The following is a 23,431-nucleotide window of genomic DNA, read 5'->3' as shown; positions in this document are numbered from 1 at the left end:
GATCATGGGACAAACTTTAAAGGCGGCGAAAGAGAGCTGAGAGAGAGCTTCCAAGCTATGGGCCCAGAACTTAAGACCCACCTCGCTCCAGCACAGGTTGATTTCCAATTCAACCCCCCAAACGCACCCCACTTCGGTGGCACTTGGGAACGAGAAGTGCGCTCCATAAAGACAGCCCTGTACGCAGTACTTGGGGCCCAGACTGTGGCGGAAGAAGTCCTAATGACAGTCCTCACGGAGATTGAGGGAGTACTTAACTCGAAGCCCCTCGGATATGTCTCCAGTGATGTGGCGGATATCGACCCAGTTACCCCCAACACACTCCTGATGGGGCGGCTAGATCCCACATTACCCCAGACAATGTACCGGCCTGAAGAAGCGAACGGCCGACGAATGTGGAGGTACAGCCAAGTATTAGCCGACAAGTTTTGGAACAGTTTCCTACTGCACTACCTACCGTCTCTACAGACCCGCCAGAAGTGGGTAAAGGAGAGAGACAATTTGACAGAAGGAACAGTCGTCATGATTATTGATCAATCACTGCCCAGAGCTATGTGGCCGGCCGGCCGCGTAAGCAAAGTGATCACCGGTGCCGACGGCAAGGTCCGAGCAGCTGAAGTGCTCGTCCAGGGTCGCACTTACACCCGTCCCGTGGCAAGGCTCATAGAACTGCCTCGACTCCCAGACACAATCGATGATGACCATGACCCTACAACCCTATGACTTTGTGAAGTTGACTGACCCCTACAGCAAACCCTTATGTGTAAATAGACAACGCGATTAATCTGTCTCCGTTTAACTGATTAGGTCTGGGACCTATTCAGGGGGTGGCTGTTGTGAAGGGCCAGATTAAACCGAATATATATATTTATTTATATATATATATTTAATTGTATTTGTATATTCTCTAATATTCCCTGATATCCCTTGTATATTCCTTGTATAATATGCATTGAATATCCATTCTAGCCTACTGAACATCCCATAATAGTCTCCATTCTACTATTGGTCGAGACCTTGGTGCCAGGCTGCCATACCCCTCAGACCCAGTTCAAACGTACCGCTCGACATGTACGAACAAGTCCTAGTTCCGCGTAGGAATTTGGCTACCGCACCACTAATGGGACTATTTGTTCATAGTGCGTATATATACTGCGCTACTAAAGTAGGACTTTCTTTTCAGTCCAGTTTCTTACCCTCCAATAGAGTCACAGACGTAAAGCCTCCCCGCGATGCCACGTGTGGGAGTAAGGCCAAGTTCGGCCTACCATCGGTATTGAGACATCGTGTATATTAATATTTGAATAGTCATATTTGGCACTATATCGTCGAGTTGGACGTAGTCTATTAAGCTAATAATAGTCTGTTAATATATAGTGCTTCGTGCGGTGAGAATACTACCGTAGTCAGTACCCCATCGTTTCGGGCAGAGAACTGGCTGCTTACCCAGGGTGGTTGACCCTATGTGAAGCTGCACCCGAGGAGCCCCAGAGCCGACGAGCGAGTGGACCTGTATACCGGATTATTCTACCGACGACAGCCCGCCTTCCCAGGCACGGATTATGCTTTGGATACTTTGATTATTCTATGGATAAAGACCCCCGACACTACCGTGTGTTGGAACCCCCCCCCTGGAGAGGACGCAAGGTGAGGAGACGCTCTGCAAGACGAGGTCTCTCCACATCTCTCCCCCGTGGACCGGAGAGAGCCGGCCCACAAAGAGTCCACCTGCTTTCATCTGTGGTCCAAGGATCGCCGGCGCATTGAACGGCACTACAGTGGGTTCTCCTGGGATACCCTTGGCCGGACGAGGCAGCTGGATTCTACCCCCCCCCCTCCTACTCCTGTCGGTTTACAAGCGACCGGATTAACCCCCTCTAGTGTATCCAGCCTATAATCATTAAAGTATCATTGCTGTTATTCCTTAACTATTCCAGGTCGTATATTTACCACCTGCGCCTTCAGAGATTGGACATTATCTATTGATATACCGACGAATACTCCTTGCCATAAAAGTGCATACTATTTCAATTCATAAATGTAATTAAGTGATTAAGTGCTTATTCTACACACCATCGCTGTGTAGGAAATAAAGACCTGTTTCTAATTCGTACATTTGTGTTGGATCCGTTTCATCTACGTGAGAGTGTTCATGATAATATATTTATGCCGTGTACTGGGTGGCCGAATATTAAGTACAAAGGTAGTGGTAGTAAGTATCATATCTAGTAATACAGTCAGGGAATTGTACCCCTCAGTTACAGTTAACCTTCTGTAGTGTGGTAGTGATAGGGTTAACCTTCTGTAGTGTGGTAGTGAAAGGGTTAACCTTCTGTAGTGTGGTAGTGAAAAGGGTTAACCTTCTGTAGTGTGGTAGTGAAAGGGTTAACCGTATGTAGTGTGTTACAAAGGATCAGATTAAACCGAATATATATATTTATTTATTGATATATATTGCATAGTATTTGTATATCGTTTGATATCCCTTGTATATTCCTTGTACATATACACGGAATATCCCTTTAGCACAGACCATAATATTTCATTCTCCTATTGGACAGCGGTCCACCGGCGCCAGAGCCGCGCCTCCGGAGTCAGGTTCAAAGTCACCGTCAAGACATGTCTGGACATGCCCGGCCTTGCCCAGGGATACGCGACAGAAATGAGATTGGCACTAGTTTGTTCACAGTGCATATAAATACGGCGCAGGTGAATACAGAAGTATGTTACCCAATAAGTTGAAGCCTCACCCACGATACAACGTGCGGTGAAGTATGGCCTTTTTGGCCCCAGAATAGAGCATTGAGACCGCGTGCGAATTAATAACTGAATTGTCAGAGTTTGGCGCTATACCGTCGAGTGCGACATATTTCTATTAAGTCAATAATAGTCTATTTGTGTATAGTGTATCTTGCGGCTAACGTTCTACAGTGACCAGCATCTCCAACGCTTCCTCGTATTAGCTAGAGTTCTTATCCAGGCTGGGCTGCTTTCATTGCGCTTTCACCCGAGGAGACCTAGACGAGAACCGTGTGGACATGTACACTGGATTAATCTACCCGACGACTACATAGCCCTTTGCGGCTGGAATATATTTGCTTTGGTCCTGTGATTTATGGAGCGGAGAATCGCCGACGCCTGCACGTGTTGGATTTACCCCGCTAGGAGCCAAGTCGAGTCGGCGCCTCAGAGAGCCTGAGGCCGGCTAGCTTTCTTCACTGTGGAGCTACAGTCTACGGAGAACAGCTGTATTCGTCTGTGGATCAAGAGGCTATTGCACCGTCTCCTGTACCCGGAGTCTCCTTAGTCATCGTTGACCAGACTCTCTACTACCGACAGATCTTCTACCCCTGCTGGCTTACAACCAGGGGGACCCTTCCAGTATCTCCCGCTATATTACTAGTGTACCATAGATATAATTCCCTAAGATTCAGGTTGTATAATTACCTCCTGCGTAACCAGAGAATGGACATTCATTGTTGATTTGCCTACGCACATTCCTTTGCCTTACAAGTGCATTCAAAGTATATCGAGAAGTATTATGTACCTTTTGCTGCAATAAATACTTAAAGACAACTTTGTGTAGAACCGGTTCATTGTGGGAAGTGTTCATTATATTCATATATCATGTACTGTATGGCCAGTAATTAAAGTACATAAAGCGGTAGTGGTTTAATGATACCATACTTATCAATACAGTCAGGGAATTGTACCCCTCAGTTACAATTGGTCCTTCGAGCCGGAGGGTAACTAGTGTAATATTAATATAGTGGTATTAATATTGACATGGCCTATGATGAACACTCCACAAAACGGTTCTCCTAAAGTAGATCGCCCGCAGCGTAGACGGCAGACACCTCAGTACTTAGAGGATTATGTTGCCAATATACTACCTAGCCTTCTACAGACGGTAAACGCGGAAAAAGTAGATAGTAAAATTATGTCCGACCCTATCGCCCAGGCTACCCCGCCAATAGAGGCCCTAGTGGGTTCTAACGTAACTGACCAAGCTCACGGTAGGGACCAGGAGGGACCTGACACGACCTTACCCCCCGCCAAGACCGAAGAAGTAGTCCCCGGAGAGCTCCAGGATAAAGACAGCTCTCCAGGGATGGAACTCTACCCGCTACAAGAAGAGGAGAGCACCCCGGAGATGGATCTCCAGGACTCGCCACAGGAGAACAGATCTCCAACGAGTACTGCCAGGAGCGGATCACCTCAACCAGCGTCTTCCCCCAGCGAGGCGGACAAGATGCTGGCACAGGCATTCCTCGCCAGCCTAGCAGCCTCAACAGAGCGCGATCGACTCCAAGCACTGACGCTTAGTGAGCGCGAACATTCTTCCATGGAAAGAGAACGCCTTCAGGCGCAGCAACGGAGCGACGAAGATCGTATACGTCTAGAGATTAGACGCCTTCAGACGGAAGAGAATATGGCAAGGGACCGGGCCGACGCCCAGCGCGCCGCTGCCGGTGCCCAAAGAGAAGCCGAGCGCGACCGATTACAAGCGCAGATAATGGAGCAGCTGATCACCAGGGCAACACCCCCTCCCTCCGCACGGGGTTCCAGGGCCTCGTCAAGACAAGGGTCAAGGGCACCCTCCCCTACCCGATCAAGCGACCCTGAGCCCGACCACCAGAGAGAGCCTATACCCCCCTCCGAACTCCTTCCCCGACCGGTCCACGCGAGACCCAGCTACAAGGAAGAAACGGTCTACACCGCGGAGAGGCTAAATAGACGACTACAGGATCTAGAGGACCTGCCAGAGGAAGAAGAAGAGGGAGAGGAGGAGAGTCAAGCCCGACAGCAGCACAGTACTCCACAGGACCAGGAGGTCCAGTACAGCCCAGGCTCTACCCCCGCGGCTCTGCGCTACAGACCCCCGACTCAATTCACGGGTGAGCTTGACGCACGACCAGCCCCGAGGAATAGCACCTGGATACGCGGGCCATGGTACCCCGCAGGTACCAGCCCACCAAGAGGCGTAAGAGGAGACTCGCCTAGGAGGCCTCTCTTCCAACGCTCACCGATGTGCCAGCCATCCATGGCATCATACATTGGCACACCGACGTTTCCGGACGTCACCCACGAGAACAGAGCACAGTACACGGAGCTACGAATGTGCTTAGAGACAATGATGTCCGATGTAGCTGATGAACCGTACAAGTATGCTATCCTACTGAAGCACCTCAAGGTGCCCCGAGCGCACAATATAGCGCTGGCCTATGCCACCTCTACTACCCCATACACAGCGGCTCTAGCAGCACTCGACCAAAGATATGGACGCATATGGGACTACGTAATACAAGAGATAAGGCATATTGACCGCCTACCCCCAGCAACAGACAATCGCTCACTAGATGACCTGTCTATCAAGGTACAATCCCTGGTAGGGATGCTGGGGGCGCAAAGAGAAAAGGGTATGCACGAACTGTACGCGAACTCTAATGTCGAGAGGATCTTAGAGAAGCTTCCGCCCGCCCGACAAGAGCGCTTCAGGCGGCAAAGAGACCACCGTGATCCTAACGGTCCCGAGCCATCCCTCCTAGACCTAGCCGACTTCCTGGCGAGAGAAGTCAACAGCCTACGGTTGGATACGTTCATGCGGAGCACCCCAAGCTCCAGAGAGGGACCTAGGAGAGCAAACGATGGCCGAAGATTGGTGACCGTCATGCACCAATCAGAATCAGTACCGAGCAGCAAGAACCACAGTACCCCCTCGATGAAAGAGAAGTGGAAGATGGTGTGCCCGTACTGCGAAAAAGAACACTGGTTGTCACAATGTGACACGTTCAAGAAGATGACCGCCGACGAGGTGAGTCAATGGATAAAGTCCAACCGACGCTGTTACCGATGTGCGCGCAGTCACATGGCAGCCGATTGCCGCTTAAAGAAGAGGTGTAGTCGGTGTGACGGAGCCCACCTAGATGTCCTACACGACAGTAACAGAAGAAAGCCTGCACCCTCAAGCAGCACAAAGGCAAGTGTTATGTACATTGACCCCGCCAGCAGCGGGGGCGCCCGGGTGCTCTTAAAGGTGGTCCGCGTAACACTGAGTTACCAAGACAAGGTCATGGACACTTACGCCATCCTTGACGACGGGTCAGAGAAGACCCTTCTCCTCGCGTCCGCTGCGGCCCAGCTGGGGCTGCGGGGGAGCGAAAACCAGATGACGATTCGGACAATAAGAAGAGATCTAAAGACGATAAAGGGCGAGAATGTCTCCTTCACTATCGCAGCAAGCGGGCAGCCAGAGAGACGGTATAGGATTACTAATGCTTTCACCAGCCAAGAAATAGGCCTGTCGCAGTACACCTACCCCATCGCCAAGCTGATGGATAAATATGTGCACCTGCGTCAACTACCTATCCCGCTCATAGACGGTGCCACCCCGACCCTGCTGATAGGCTCCGACCATGCAGACCTCATAGTCCCGATAGACCGGGTCCACACAGGGCCCAGAGGCTGTCCTGCAGCAGTCGAGACCCGCCTAGGATGGACATTACAAGGCCCCCTCGCCAAGTCTCTTAACCGAACAGCAGCCACTAACTGCCTCCACTCCAGAGTGACAGAAGAAGACACCACCCTCCTACAGCATGTCGAGAGGCTATGGACACTAGAGACAATGCCCTTTAAGAACGAAAAGAAAGACATTAGTTCCAAGGAAGACATTTACGCTATAGCCCTCCTCGAGCAAGGGACAAAGAGAGTCAAAGTCAACGGAGTGATGAGATACGCAACTCCACTCCTGAGGCGAGAGGGTATGCCTACCTTCCACGCCCCAAAAGAAGCGACGGAGCGGTATCTATTGAACACAGAGCGGCGCCTAGCCAGAGACCCCGCTCAGGAGACTGTGTACCGCGCTGAGATTAACAAGCTAATCACAGCGGGACACATAAAGAAAATTGACATTAAAGAGGCCGATCAGACGACCGAATCATGGTACGTGCCGCACCACAAAGTCCACCACAACGGCAAGGATCGTATTGTGTTCAACTGCAGCTACCAGATCGGATCACAAAATCTGAATAAAGAGCTCTTGCCCGGCCCAACACTCGGCCCCTCCCTACTAGGCGTGTTACTACGTTTCCGCCAGGACAAGGTGGCCATCAGCGGCGACATCAAAGGGATGTTCCTGCAGGTGAGACTAGTGGAGGAGGACAAGCCCCTGCTGCGGTTCCTATGGAGAGAGAGGATCGGGGATGAGCAACCAGCCATCTATCAATGGGAAGTCCTCCCTTTGGGAACCACATGCAGCCCATGCTGTGCTACGTTTGCACTGCAAAAACACGTCGCAGAGGACCCAGCAGCTGATGAAGAGGTCCGACAAAGTGTAGGAAATAGTTTCTACGTGGACAACTGTCTGCAAAGCGTCTCGACGCCAGAAGAAGCCGAGGCCCTTCTACTCAAGCTCCGCGCCTCCCTGATCAAAGGCGGCTTTGATCTCAGGCAGTGGGCCAGCAGCGACCCGCAAGTATTGCGCAGCCTCTCCCCCGAGGACAAGGCAGCAAGCAGCAAGACCTGGATGGCGACCATCCCAGGAGAAGCCCAAGAAATGACATTAGGACTAGTCTGGCGCTTCAAAACAGACTCGCTCCATTATAAACACACACCCCTGACCAAGGAGCAGGGAAGGTCGACTGCACTACCGACCACCAGACGGAGTGTATACAGAACACTCGCCAGACAATATGACCCGTTGGGATGTATTCTACCTTACACCACCAGGGCAAAGATGATTGTAAGAGCGTTATGGGACAAGGACCAGGGCTGGGACGACCCCATACCCGAACACCTTGCATCCACATGGAGAGAGTGGGAGACGGAACTCAGCTCGCTCCCAGGTGTCAACATACGCCGCAGCTACTTCCCACCCACAGTGAGGCCGGAGACGTGCCAGATGGACCTGCACGTCTTCAGCGACGCCTCCGAAGTAGCCTACGGTTCGGTGGCCTACTTGCGTGCCCGAGAGGAGGGAGGAGAAATACATACTGCTTTCATCCTGGCTCGCTCAAGAATAGCCCCACGAAAGCAACAATCTATCCCGCGTCTAGAGCTCTGCGCAGCCCTAGCAGGAGCGCAACTCGCCACGTTAATCCAACGTGAACTCACCATTCCGGTGCAAAGAACAATCTTGTGGTCAGACTCCACGACAGTACTCACATGGATCCGGTCTGATTCGTGCAGATACAAGGTCTTCGTGGGAGTCAGAGTCACAGAGATTCAAGATTTAACAGAAGTAGCAAGCTGGAGGTATGTGGACACAAAACACAACCCAGCTGACGTCATCACCCGGGGAATGTCCCTGGATGACCTCACCCGTCACAACCTATACAGTGACGGGCCAGAGTTCCTCAAGCTCCCGGAAGAAGAGTGGCCTACACCCACCCCACGGGAAGCGAGTAAAGAGGAGGCAGAAAACAAGAAATCTATGTTCTGTGGATTGAACACACTCGTCTCCACAGACCCCGACATAGACGATTGCCTCACCCTAGAGAGTGCGCAGCTAAAGACATTCCTGTGGCACCACCCAGAGGTTCAGCTCACTACTGACATTACAGCAGCTGACTACGAAGAAGCAGAACTTCTTCTACTACAACGAGCCCAGAGAGACTCGTTCCCCGATGAGCTAGACTGTCTACAGGGAGCAAAGCCCGTCCCATCAGACAGCAGACTGCTCCACCTAGCCCCCGAGAGCGACGCCCATGGTCTCATCAGAGTGGGTGGTCGTCTGCGGAGAGCTCCAGACTTACCGGATGACGTCAAGTACCCGATAGTCTTAAACAGCCGACACAAGGTCACAGAGCTGATCATAAAGAAATACGACGAGGATGTGCATCACGCCGGGGCAGAGAGAGTCTTCGCGGAGATCAGACGTCGTTATTGGATACTGCAAGGGAGAGAAGCAGTGCGGCGCTTCCAGCAAACCTGTCTAGACTGTCGTAAGTGGCGAGCGCAGCCCAGTATACCCCGGATGGCTGACCTACCTCCCTGTCGCCTCCGACTCGGCGACAAGCCTTTTCACTCCATCGGTATGGACTGTTTCGGCCCGCTGTATATAAAGAAAGGAAGAGGAACCGAGAAGCGGTGGGGTATTGTATTCAAATGCATGACCACCCGAGCGATGCATATAGAACTCCTTCCAACCATGAGCACAGACTCATTCCTTATGGCCTTCACATCGCGGAAAGGCAAACCGTCTATATTATTGTCTGATCACGGGACAAACTTCAAAGGCGGAGAAAGAGAGCTGAGAGAGAGCTTCCAAGCTATGGGCCCAGAACTTAAGACCCACCTCGCTCCATCCCAGATTGACTTCCAGTTTAATCCCCCGAACGCACCTCACTTCGGTGGAACTTGGGAACGAGAAGTACGTTCAATAAAGACAGCCCTGTACGCCGTGCTTGGGGCCCAGACCGTGGCGGAAGAAGTCCTAATGACAGTCCTCACGGAGATCGAGGGAGTATTGAACTCAAAGCCCCTCGGTCACGTCTCAAGTGATGTAGCAGATGTCGACCCAGTCACCCCCAACACACTCTTGATGGGGCGGCTGGACCCCGCGCTACCACAGACAATGTACAGGCCTGAAGAAGCGAACGGCCGAAGAATGTGGAGGTACAGTCAAGTATTGGCTGACAAGTTTTGGAACAGCTTCCTACTCCACTATCTACCGTCTCTACAGACCCGCCAGAAATGGGTGAAAGAGAGAGACAATTTGACAGAAGGAACAATCGTCATGATTATCGACCAGTCACTACCCCGAGCTATGTGGCCGGCTGGCCGCGTAAGCAAAGTGATCACCGGTGCCGACGGAAAGGTCCGAGCAGCCGAAGTGCTCGTCCAAGGGCGGATCTACACCCGACCCGTGGCGAGGCTAATAGAACTGCCAAGGCTCCCCGATACTATCGATGACGACCATGACCCCATGACTTTGTGAACTGACCGACCCCTCACAACAGACATTGAGTAGTGGACAGTGCGGTTAATCTGTCTCTGCTTAGCTAATTAGGTGGGACTAATTAGGGGGCGGCTGTTACAAAGGATCAGATTAAACCGAATATATATATTTATTTATTGATATATATTGCATAGTATTTGTATATCGTTTGATATCCCTTGTATATTCCTTGTACATATACACGGAATATCCCTTTAGCCCAGACCATAATATTTCATTCTCCTATTGGACAGCGGTCCACCGGCGCCAGAGCCGCGCCTCCGGAGTCAGGTTCAAAGTCACCGTCAAGACATGTCTGGACATGCCCGGCCTTGCCCAGGGATACGCGACAGAAATGAGATTGGCACTAGTTTGTTCACCGTGCATATAAATACGGCGCAGGTGAATACAGAAGTATGTTACCCAATAAGTTGAAGCCTCACCCACGATACAACGTGCGGTGAAGTATGGCCTGTTTGGCCCCAGAATAGAGCATTGAGACCGCGTGCGAATTAATAACTGAATTGTCAGAGTTTGGCGCTATACCGTCGAGTGCGACATATTTCTATTAAGTCAATAATAGTCTATTTGTGTATAGTGTATCTTGCGGCTAAAGTTCTACAGTGACCAGCATCTCCAACGCTTCCTCGTATTAGCTAGAGTTCTTATCCAGGCTGGGCTGCTTTCATTGCGCTTTCACCCGAGGAGACCTAGACGAGAACCGTGTGGACATGTACACTGGATTAATCTACCCGACGACTACATAGCCCTTTGCGGCTGGAATATATTTGCTTTGGTCCTGTGATTTATGGAGCGGAGAATCGCCGACGCCTGCACGTGTTGGATTTACCCCGCTAGGAGCCAAGTCGAGTCGGCGCCTCAGAGAGCCTGAGGCCGGCTAGCTTTCTTCACTGTGGAGCTACAGTCTACGGAGAACAGCTGTATTCGTCTGTGGATCAAGAGGCTATTGCACCGTCTCCTGTACCCGGAGTCTCCTTAGTCATCGTTGACCAGACTCTCTACTACCGACAGATCTTCTACCCCTGCTGGCTTACAACCAGGGGGACCCTTCCAGTATCTCCCGCTATATTACTAGTGTACCATAGATATAATTCCCTAAGATTCAGGTTGTATAATTACCTCCTGCGTAACCAGAGAATGGACATTCATTGTTGATTTGCCTACGCACATTCCTTTGCCTTACAAGTGCATTCAAAGTATATCGAGAAGTATTATGTACCTTTTGCTGCAATAAATACTTAAAGACAACTTTGTGTAGAACCGGTTCATTGTGGGAAGTGTTCATTATATTCATATATCATGTACTGTATGGCCAGTAATTAAAGTACATAAAGCGGTAGTGGTTTAATGATACCATACTTATCAATACAGTCAGGGAATTGTACCCCTCAGTTACATAGTGTGGTAGTGAAAGGTTAACCGTATGTAGTGTGGTAGTGAAAGGGTTAATCTTCTGTAGTGTGGTAGTGAAAGGTTAACCTTCTGTAGTGTGGTAGTGAAAGGGTTAACCTTCTGTAGTGTGGTAGTGAAAGGTTAACCGTATGTAGTGTGGTAGTGAAAGGGTTAACCTTCTGTAGTGTGGTAGTGAAAGGGTTAACCTTCTGTAGTGTGGTAGTGAAAGGTTAACCGTATGTAGTGTGGTAGTGAAAGGGTTAACCGTATGTAGTGTGGTAGTGAAAGGTTAACCGTATGTAGTGTGGTAGTGAAAGGTTAACCGTCTGTAGTGTGGTAGTGAAAGGTTAACTGTATGTAGTGTGGTAGTGAAAGGGTTAACCGTATGTAGTGTGGTAGTGAAAGGTTAACCGTATGTAGTGTGGTAGTGAAAGGGTTAACCGTATGTAGTGTGGTAGTGAAAGGTTAACCATATGTAGCGTGGTAGTGAAAGGGTTAACCGTATGTAGTGTGGTAGTGAAAGGTTAACCGTATGTAGTGTGGTAGTGAAAGATTAACCGTATGTAGTGTGGTAGTGAAAGGGTTAACCTTCTGTAGTGTGGTAGTGAACGGGTTAACCGTCTGTAGTGTGGTAGTGAAAGGGTTAACCGTATGTAGTGTGGTAGTGAAAGGTTAACCGTATGTAGTGTGGTAGTGAAAGGGTTAACCGTCTGTAGTGTGGTAGTGAAAGGTTAACCTTCTGTAGTGTCGTAGTGAAAGGTTAACCGTATGTAGTGTGGTAGTGAAAGGGTTAACCGTATGTAGTGTGGTAGTGAAAGGTTAACCGTATGTAGTGTGGTAGTGAAAGGTTAACCGTATGTAGTGTGGTAGTGAAAGGGTTAACCGTCTGTAGTGTGGTAGTGAAAGGTTAACCGTATGTAGTGTGGTAGTGAAAGGTTAACCGTATGTAGTGTGGTAGTGAAAGGGTTAACCTTCTGTAGTGTGGTAGTGAACGGGTTAACCGTCTGTAGTGTGGTAGTGAAAGGGTTAACCTTCTGTAGTGTGGTAGTGAAAGGGTTAACCTTCTGTAGTGTGGTAGTGAAAGGTTAACCGTATGTAGTGTGGTAGTGAAAGGGTTAACCTTCTGTAGTGTGGTAGTGAAAGGTTAACCTTCTGTAGTGTGGTAGTGAAAGGGTTAACCATCTGTAGTGTGGTAGTGAAAGGTTAACCGTATGTAGTGTGGTAGTGAAAGGGTTAACCTTCTGTAGTGTGGTAGTGAAAGGTTAACCTTCTGTAGTGTGGTAGTGAAAGGGTTAACCGTCTGTAGTGTGGTAGTGAAAGGTTAACCGTATGTAGTGTGGTAGTGAAAGGGTTAACCGTATGTAGTGTGGTAGTGAAAGGTTAACCGTATGTAGTGTGGTAGTGAAAGGGTTAACCGTATGTAGTGTGGTAGTGAAAGGTTAACCGTATGTAGAGTGGTAGTGAAAGGTTAACCGTATGTAGTGTGGTAGTGAAAGGTTAACCGTATGTAGTGTGGTAGTGAAAGGGTTAACCGTCTGTAGTGTGGTAGTGAAAGGTTAACCTTCTGTAGTGTGGTAGTGAAAGGGTTAACCATCTGTAGTGTGGTAGTGAAAGGTTAACCGTATGTAGTGTGGTAGTGAAAGGGTTAACCGTATGTAGTGTGGTAGTGAAAGGTTAACCTTCTGTAGTGTGGTAGTGAAAGGGTTAACCGTCTGTAGTGTGGTAGTGAAAGGTTAACCGTATGTAGTGTGGTAGTGAAAGGGTTAACCGTATGTAGTGTGGTAGTGAAAGGTTAACCGTATGTAGTGTGGTAGTGAAAGGGTTAAACGTATGTAGTGTGGTAGTGAAAGGTTAACCGTATGTAGTGTGGTAGTGAAAGGGTTAACCGTATGTAGTGTGGTAGTAAAAGGTTAACCGTATGTAGTGTGGTAGTGAAAGGGTTAACCGTATGTAGTGTGGTAGTGAAAGGTTAACCGTCTGTAGTGTGGTAGTGAAAGGGTTAACCGTATGTAGTGTGGTAGTGAAAGGTTAACCGTATGTAGTGTGGTAGTGAAAGGGTTAACCGTATGTAGTGTGGTAGTGAAAGGTTAACCTTCTGTAGTGTGGTAGTGAAAGGTTAACCTTCTGTAGTGTGGTAGTGAAAGGTTAACCGTCTGTAGTGTGGTAGTGAAAGGTTAACCGTATGTAGTGTGGTAGTGAAAGGGTTAACCGTCTGTAGTGTGGTAGTGAAAGGTTAACCGTATGTAGTGTGGTAGTGAAAGGTTAACCGTCTGTAGTGTGGTAGTGAAAGGTTAACCGTATGTAGTGTGGTAGTGAAAGTTTATTTGTTCGTTAAAAATGTGAGAAAAAGTCTCCATTGAGACGACATCGATGTTAAATCAACAGGCAAGTTCCACATTGGAAATGTGTGGGAAGAAAACGTGGGTTCTACTTCTAAGGGCAGAAATACAAATCAATATCAAATAATTACATATAGGCTTAGTGTAGTAATTCTCTACGGGTTTTAAATGTTGACCCCTGACCTTTTGTGGACCCCTCTGACCCTCAGGTTCTTGAAGGACCTGGAGGACCGTATGGACGAGAGCCTGGTCTTCACCGACATCTGTGACATCATCCACTACCACGCCCAGCACAACTTCCCCGCCTACATCGACTACGTCCGGAACCAGATCTACCAGGAGAAGACCTACACGGTGCTCATGTGAGGCTCAGCCATCAGTGTCCTCTCCTTTCTTTTCTTTTAAAGGGGCACTTCACCCAAAACACAACGCTGATTTATTTTGCACATAATCTCACACACGTCCAAAGACTCTAAACAGTTTTGCACACATTTAGTTTTACATTTAGTCATTTAACTGATGCTTTGATCCAAAGTGACTTACAAGTTCTGTACAACAAGTCAGCAGGAAGGGTACAACTCTGGCAGCTAAGGGTCAGTGATATTGTTCGTCAAACCGTGAGTGCATATTAGCATAGTAGGTAGTAATATAGGCAAGGTAGTTTGGACAGTTATGGAGAGTAAATGAGTTTGATTATGACCACCAGTGATGTCATTGGGGATATTGAATCCTTGTGTTGTGTTAATTACAGCTCAATGAAATGATAAGGTAGCCATCCCTATAAGACAAGGTGTTTTTGTCGTCTACATCATTTCATGGTCCTATAATTAGCAAGTGTTGAAGTGAAACCTCAGATAGGGCAGGAGTGGAGAGAGACAGGAGGACGAAACCTCAGATAGGGCAGAGTGGAGAGAGACAGGAGGACGAAACCTCAGATAGGGCAGAGTGGAGAGAGACAGAGAGGACAAAACCTCAGATAGGGCAGAGTGGAGAGAGACAGGAGGACGAAACCTCAGATAGGGCAGAGTGGAGAGAGACAGGAGGACGAAACCTCAGATAGGGCAGAGTGGAGAGAGACAGAGAGGACAAAACCTCAGATAGGGCAGAGTGGAGAGAGACAGAGAGGACAAAACCTCAGATAAGGCAGAGTGGAGAGAGACAGAGAGGACAAAACCTCAGATAGGGCAGAGTGGAGAGAGACGGGAGGACGAAACCTCAGATACCCCCTCTGCACAAAAAGGGCAGCAAATTAGACCCAGGCAACTACCGCCCTGTTTCTATTCTTACCTCCATCTCGAAAGTCATGGAGAGAATAGTCTACGAACAGGTCGAAAAGTACCTGGCGGAAAAAAATCTAATCTACGAATTCCAATCTGGCTTCAGAACATCCCACTCCACTGACACATGCCTTGTCGACCATATCAAACAAGAGGTGGACGCGGGCAAATACTGCGGCATGGTCATGCTGGACCTACAAAAGGCCTTCGACACTGTCAATCACTCCATTCTGATTGACAAGCTAAAAGCAATTGGTTCTGATAGTTTATCAGTGAGCTGGATGCAATCCTACCTGGAGGGGAGAGAACAGATGGTGGAGGTAAACGGTACTCTATCCCCCCCCTCACAGTGAGCTGTGGTGTTCCACAAGGAAGCATACTAGGACCGCTACTGTTCCTAATTTATGCAAATTACATGTCGTCAGCTTGTGACTGCAACTTGTTCCTGTTTGCGGACGACTCAGCCCTGCTGGTCTCTGACAAGAACAAGTTGCAGGTTGAAAAAACCCTCAGCTCGGAACTAGGCAAAATCTGCATATGGCTCGCTGATAACAAACTATCATTACACATGGGCAAAACAGAGTCCATTCTCTTCGGTTCAAATAACAAACTCAGCAAGACCGACGGCTTCTCAGTTACAGTGGGTGACAATATTGTCACAAGGAAAGATGAAATTACCTACCTGGGTTCCATCCTAGAGGCTAATCTTTCCTGTGACAAAATGGCATCCAAGGTAATAAAAAAAGTCAACCAACGAACTAGATTCTTGTACCGGATCTCCTCTCTGGTAAACAAGAACACCCTGAAGACTCTGGGAGGAGCACTCATTCAAGGGTACTACGACTATGCTTGCACCTCATGGTACCAAAGCACCTCAAAGGCGCTAAAAACAAGATTACAAACATCACAAAACAAACTGGTCAGACTACTACTTGACCTTACCCCTAGAACCCACCTCACCCCTGCCCACTTTGACAACCTAGGATGGCTTAGAGTAGACGACAGAGTACAGCAACTTGCAATGGGCCTGGTCTACAAGATACACTATACGACTAAGGTACCCATGTACATGTCAAAATACTTCCCAAAGGTCAGTGAATACCACGACCACAACACCAGAGGAAGCTCAACAAATCATGTTAAACCCAGATTCGGCTCAAACAAGGGACTAAACACGTTTCGCAATTATGCCACATCAATGTGGAACGCCCTACCCAAAGCTGTAAAGGAATGTGAATCCCTACCCACATTCAAAACCGCTCTTAAAGAGCACCTACTGGTGCCTATCTACTGGTGCCTATCTACCAGGGGGTATCTGAGGTTTCGTCCTCCTGTCTCTCTCCACTCTGCCCTATCTGAGGTTTCGTCCTCCTACTGGTGGCTGCAATTCGAAACTGGCCACCGTAAATGTCCAAACCCCCCACCCCCTCCTAATAGACAGTCTCCTCCCCACCGCATGTATATATTCTCTCCCCGTCGTATGTATATTTCTCTCCCACCCACCCACCCCCTCCTAATGTACAGTCCCCTCTCCATCATATGTATATACTCTGTCAGGATCTATGGGTAACAGTACTGTATATTTGAATACCGTTTATGTCACAAATGTATCAGTAGTGTACTAAATACCTGTATGTCCCTATGCCATACAGTAAATGTCATGTATGTTGTGTATGTCATAAATGTCAATATGAATTGAAAATGGGGGACCCTGATGTAAACAAGACAAACGTCTTTCTCTGGTCTGCATCCCCTTAACAATTGTGTGTATTGAGCCATACTGTATTGTACCCATTCTGCAATCTGTTAAATAAAGTTTTCATTCATTCATTCATTCATTCATTCATTCATTCATTCATTCATTCATTCATAGGGCAGGAGTGGAGAGAGACAGGGGGACGAAACCTCAGATAGGGCAGAGTGGAGAGAGACAGAGACCGAGGATGAAACCTCAGATAGGGCAGGAGTGGAGAGAGACAGAGACAGAGGATGAAACCTCAGATAGGGCAGGAGTGGAGAGAGACAGACAGAGGATGAAACCTCAGATAGGGCAGAGTGGAGAGAGACAGGGGGACAAAACCTCAGATAGGGCAGGAGTGGAGAGAGACAGGGGGACAAAACCTCAGATAGGGCAGGAGTGGAGAGAGACAGAGACAGAGGATGAAACCTCAGATAGGGCAGGAGTGGAGAGAGACAGAGACAGAGGATGAAACCTCAGATAGGGCAGGAGTGGAGAGAGACAGAGGCAGAGGATGAAACCTCAGATAGGGCAGAGTGGAGAGATACGGAGACAGAGGATGAAACCTCAGATAGGGCAGAGTGGAGAGAGACAGGGGGACAAAACCTCAGATAGGGCAGAGTGGAGAGAGACAGAGGCAGAGGATGAAACCTCAGATAGGGCAGGAGTGGAGAGAGACAGGAGGACGAAACCTCAGATAGGGCAGGAGTGACGAGAGACAGGAGGACGATAAGGAAGGACTGATGGTGTACTTCAGGACTGTGTACTGTGTGATCTGATAGAGAGAGAGAGAGAGATGTACTTCAGGACTGTGTACTGTGTGATCTGATAGAGAGAGAGAGAGAGAGAGAGAGATGTACTTCAGGACTGTGTACTGTGTGATCTGATAGAGAGAAAGAGAGAGAGAGATAAGATCAAAACATTCACCACAATAGAATTAACAGGCGTTCTGTTGAACCTCTGTAGTCCATTTTCTCTGTAAATAAAACGCATTTAGTCAGATCTAATCTGTGTGTGTGTGTGTGTGTGACTGTGTGTGTGTGTATATATACTGTGTGTGTGTGTGTGTGTGTGTATATACTGTGTGCGTGTGTGTGTGTGTGTGTGTGTATATATATATATACTGTGTGTGTATGTGTGTGACTGTGCGTGACACTGTGTGATTGTGTGACACTGTGTGTATACTGTATGTGTGTGTATACTGTATGTGTGTGTGTACAGGAAGAACAGTGTGCAGTTTGCAGCAGTCATCACGCGTCTCCAGGAGTCTCCTCAGTGCCAGCGGCTGCCTTTCATGTCCTTCCTGCTGCTGCCCTTCCAGCGCATCACGCGCATCAAGATGCTCATCGAGGTGAGCGGCATCACGGGAGCTGAACGGAATAATCATGGGAGTGTCGTTGGGTTAAACGAAAGCGGTGAAGATGAGACCGCGCTATATACAGTAAATGCACCGCTTACCACTTGCGATTGCGGGAGAAATGGAATCTGCGTCGTCGTTTTATCTCGGGAGGGAAAACACTTTCAAACCTTTATTTAAACTCGAAAGGCAACCGAGGTTTCCCTCGTTTACAAAGTGTACATACTGTACAGAGAGGAGGGGGGGAAAAAGCATGTAAAATCACACAGCAAAATCAAAACAATGGGTCTCATTCCCGAAAATTTTCCAAAGATATATTCTGGAAGACTTATCTTGGAACCACTGAGACATAATCTATGACAAGTACACTCTGAGTCCTGAACGTGCTGGAGATATGTCTTGAGTGGCTGAAACGGTCGCAGAAATTATATGATCTGATATCTGCTTGGAGAATGGCATTCTGTCGTAAACTCCAAAGCGCGTTCCCGTTCAGCTCATTTGCATACAAAACACAGCCTCCATAGTTCCTTATAAGGCAACTGGTGACGCAGCTGTGTGAAATGGAATGGCGGAAGTGCTTTGCGAGCCGTGTGATTACGAAACCTAGCGTCAGTCAGTGCCAATCAGAGAGCGTCTCCGAGAAATGCGGCTAGGTTTCGTAATCACGCTTGCGCCCATCAAAACTAGATTAGATTAATGTATTGGCAACAGCTCGCGGTACACACCTGCCGCAGCGCGCGCGCGCACACACACAGACACACACACGCGCGCACGCGCAGTACTGTATATGAATGAATGAATGACATATAATATATATAGCCTACGGCGGGCTTATTATTCCATAAGCCTATAGGCTACTGTTCATTCGTAGGCGCACACAAGACTTGTTATGGAATATTAATGCAGTCTATTTCCACCGATTAGCTTTAGTTCTTATTTATTTATCCACTGTCATTTCAGTGTTGGTGTATAGGCTATATAGTGTATTTCAATATACGTTTAATTGATGAATGATATATTCGAAGGAATGCAGGTTTATAGCTATATCAACCCCCTCCAATGTACAGTAAATGACCAAGTATGGTTTTGTCAATATTCCAATGTACAGTTTTGCTTGTACAGTGTAAGTATATCCCCCACCCATCCCTACCCAACCTCCTCCAACAGTTTCTACGTCAAATGTACTCTCTTTTCTGGATTCTTTTTGTATCACAAACAGTACTGTATTTGCAAATCTGGTATGTCATAAATGTATAGATGTAGCAGTACTGTCTATCTGTGTCATGTGTGTCATATATGTTATGATGAATTGAAAATGGGGGACCCTGATGTAAACAAGACGAAATTCTTTCTCTGGTCTGCATCCCCTTATGTAATTGAGCTGTACTGTACTGTGCCCATTCTGCAATCTGTTAATACAGTTTTCAATCAATCAATCAACAAAGGTCTGTCCCATTGTATACCAATCAATGGGATACATTGCATGTTGACCTGCATTCTTTCAAATGTATATAATTAATCATTAAAACAGATGTGTAACAAATAAGAAATACAAATTCCACAGAAGGCATTAAATTATTATTATTTTCAATCATTTCACAATAATTGCATAATTGTGTTTGAATATCTGAGTAATTATTTGTCCAAAATAGCTGGTTCAGATATGGTTAATCCAGCTGCCCTGTGATCAGATGAATCCATATTATTTATTTTTCCGACATCAAATTCGTAATTTCTTATCGTACAAATATTGTCATATTTATTTTTATTATGATTAAGTAATTAATTCCAAGGAGGCCTGTAGCGTTGACGTGAAGGAATCACTATGAGAACACAGTCTGTCAAGTTATAATAACATTTTAAATTAGTCAATCAATCATGAGATTTGATCGTGGGCTGAGACCATATTTAAGTGTGCTCCTCAGCACTCTTAGATCTGCTCTCAAATAAGATCTCAGGAAAATTTGAAGACTCCCACTCCCAGCCCCAATATGTCTTAAATAGGCCGAAATCTGGCTAAGACAAAATATTTTGTCGTAACTTCGTTCGAGAATGAGACCCAATAAGACAACAAGATGAGGCAAAAAAGGCAAGGATAACAAATAAATTAAAACACGTACAACTTGATTGACGAAGGTTGGAGATCAAGGTTTTAAACTCAACTCGCTCTCACCTCCTCTCCTCCTCTCCTCCCCTCTCCTCTCCTTCTCTCCTCTCCTTCTCTCCTCTCCTTCTCTCCTCTCCTCCTCTCTCATCCCCTCTCCTCTCCTCCTTTATCCTCCCCTCTGCTCCCCTCCTCTCCTCCCCTCCTCTCTCCTCCCCTCCCCTCACCTCCTCTATCCTCTCCTCCCCTCCTCTCTCATCCCCTTCCCTCCTCTCTCCTCTCTCATCCCCTCTCCTCCCCCCCACTCTCCTCTCCTCTCCTCTCCTCTCCTCTCCTCTCCTCTCCTCTCCTCTCCTCTCCTCTCCTCTCCTCTCCTCTCCTCTCCTCCCCCCCACTCTCCTCTCCTCCTCTCCTCTCCTCTCCTCTCCTCTCTCCCTCCCCTCTCCCCCCTCCTCCTCTCCTCTCCCCCCCTCCTCTCAAGCTTTAAGGACTGTTGGAGTTCATTCCATGAGCTAGAGGGGCATCATAGCAAAATGCAGATTTACCCTGTTCAGAGCAAACTCAGGGGACCTTAATTAAGGACCAGCCTGTCACTAGAACGGGTTCCATAGGTTCCAAATTTCCATTCCAATAATGGTGCATTATAAGGAGGTAGTTTACTGTACCAATAATGGTGCATTATAAGGAGGTAGCTTACCAATAATGGTGTAGTATAATGATGAGGTATCTTACCAATAAGGCCCTTACCAAATACCAGAGGGCCAACCAACCTTCTCATAACACAGGAGGAGTTATTGATATCACAGAAGTATTATCTGTGTTCACGTGTGACTCACGTGCAAGCGATATTGTCGACGGTCTTTGTTAACAAAACTGATTGATTGAATGAAAACTTATTAACAGATTGCAGAATGGGTACAATACAGTACGGCTCAATACACACAATTGTTAAGGGGATGCAGACCAGAGAATACTTTCGTCTTGTTTACATCAGGGTCCCACATTTTCTTTTTATTTTATCCACTTTTTCTCCTCATTTTCAATGTTTCTCCCATCCCAATTTCGTGTTTCCAATTCTCCCCTCCCCTGTCTTGAACGTTGCTCGCATATGCCCCCCACTGGTCGGTTGTAGGGAGGATAGAAGCCTTGCATCACGTGTCCCCTCCGGTACACGAGGAGGCAGCCTGTCACATCTTTTCACCTGCCAGCGCGGACTCTCATTGGTGAGGTGTAACGTGTGGGAGGCTCACACTACCCCCGCCATTTGCTTCTCTGCTGTGCAGGCGCCCTGACCGACCTGTAGGAGTCGCTGTCCACAACGTCCAGATCACCACCATCGACTTCCACCCGCTAACTCTGCCAATTGAGCCAGTATGACGGCCGGCCCAAGCTGGAGGCAATGCTGACACCGGATTCGAGACCGGAGTCTCTTGCATTGGTGACGAGCGCAATCTCCGCTGCGCCACCCAGCCGCCCCAGGGTCCCACATTTTCAATTCATCATGACATTTATGACATACAAGATATACAAATATACAGTACTGTTTAAGAGACGGAGATCATAAAAGAAAATATATACATTCGAGGGGGAGAAACTGTACATTGAAGGGGGTTGCAAGTTGCTGTATTCTGTCATCTACTCTAAGCCATCCTAGGTTGTCAAAGTGGGCAGGGTGAGGTGGGTTCTAGGAGTAAGGTCAAGTAGTAGTCTGACCAGTTTGTTTTGTGATGTTTGTAGTCTTGTTTTAGCGCCTTTGAGGTGCTTTGGTACCATGAGGTGCAAGGATAGTCGTAGTACCCTTGAACTGTAGCCCAGGATGAGACTCTTGTGTCGTTGACCCCATCCTGCGCTCTCTTCCTCCTACATCCTACTGAAAGGCACTGATCTTGAATTGTGTAACGACATTCCAACGCAATCCGTCCCACTTCAACCAGTCGCAAACCTTTGTACACATAAGCAAACAGTCGAGAGAAAAATGCCGCCTTGACCTTTTGGCAGGGTGTTTGTCCTGTCTATAAATAGAATGTTTGTTTGTCTTGTCTGTAATAGAATGTTTGTTTGTCTTTTGTTGTGCCAGAACATCCTGAAGAGAACAAAGGAGAGGACGAAGGAGGAGCAGACGGCCTCCAAGGCCCTGGATTCCGTTTCCAAGGTAACCGACCCCCCCCCCCCCCCCCCCATCCCTGCCCCTCACCTCGGTTCCGTCAACATAAGAGATCTCTCTCTAGTCTCTCTCCACTCTGCCCTATCTGAGGTTTCGTCCACTCTGTCTCTCCACTCCTGCCCTATCTGAGGTTTCGTCCTCCTGTCTCTCTCCACTCTGCCCTATCTGAGGTTTCGTCCACTCTCTCTCTCCACTCCTGCCCTATCTGAGGTTTCGTCCTCCTGTCTCTCTCCACTCTGCCCTATCTGAGGTTTCGTCCTCCTGTCTTCTCCACTCTGCCCTATCTGAGGTTTCGTCCTCCTGTCTCTGTCTCTCTCCACACTGCCCTATCTGAGGTTTCGTCCTCCTGTCTCTCTCCACTCTGCCCTATCTGAGGTTTCGTCCTCCTGTCTCTCTCCACTCTGCCCTATCTGAGGTTTCGTCCACCTGTCTCTCTCCACTCTGCCTATCTGAGGTTTCGTCCTCCTGTCTCTCTCCACTCCTGCCCTATCTGAGGGTTTCGTCCACTTGGTCTCTCTCCACTCTGCCCTATCTGAGGTTTCGTCCTCCCTGTCTCTCTCCACTCTGCCCTATCTGAGGTTTCGTCCACTTGGTCTCTCTCCACTCTGCCCTATCTGAGGTTTGTCCTCCTGTCTCTCTCCACTCCTGCCCTATCTGAGGTTCGTCCACTTGTCTCTCTCCACTCTGCCCTATCTGAGGTTTTGTCCTCCTGTCTCTCTCCACTCCTGCCCTATCTGAGGTTTCGTCCACTTGGTCTCTCTCCACTCTGCCCTATCTGAGGTTTCGTCCTCCTGTCTCTCTCCACTCTGCCCTATCTGAGGTTTCGTCCTCCTGTCTCTCTCCACTCTGCCCTATCTGAGGTTTTCGTCCTCCTGTCTCTGTCTTTCTCCACTCTTCCTAATCTGAGGTTTCGTCCTCCTGTCTCTCTCCACTCTGCCCTATCTGAGGTTCGTCCTCCCTGTCTCTCCCACTCTGCCCTATCTGAGTTTCGTCCTCCTTGTCTCTCTCCACTCTGCCCTATCTGAGTTTCGTCCTCCTGTCTCTCTCACTCTGCACATCTTAGGGTTTCGTCCTCTCTGCTCTGTCTCCTCCACTCTGCCCT

At 48.2% G+C, this 23,431-nt stretch overlaps 1 protein-coding gene across 1 annotated transcript in view; it reads left to right on the top strand.

Moving 5' to 3' along the window:
* arhgef15b (Rho guanine nucleotide exchange factor 15b) overlaps window positions 1–23,431 on the top strand; it is a 158,428-nt gene that overhangs the window by 91,235 nt on the left and 43,762 nt on the right. Inside the window, 3 exon segments of the mRNA XM_084312347.1 lie at window positions 13,899–14,051; window positions 17,926–18,055; window positions 22,243–22,317. Of these exon segments, the coding sequence (XP_084168473.1) occupies window positions 13,899–14,051; window positions 17,926–18,055; window positions 22,243–22,317 (358 nt within the window).

Source organism: Notolepis coatsorum, assembly GCF_963971535.1.
Source record: "Notolepis coatsorum genome assembly, chromosome: 4".
Lineage (NCBI taxonomy): Eukaryota > Metazoa > Chordata > Actinopteri > Aulopiformes > Paralepididae > Notolepis > Notolepis coatsorum.
The sequence above is the reverse complement of the archived record's forward strand: the minus strand, read 5'-3'. Positions and strand labels throughout refer to the sequence as shown.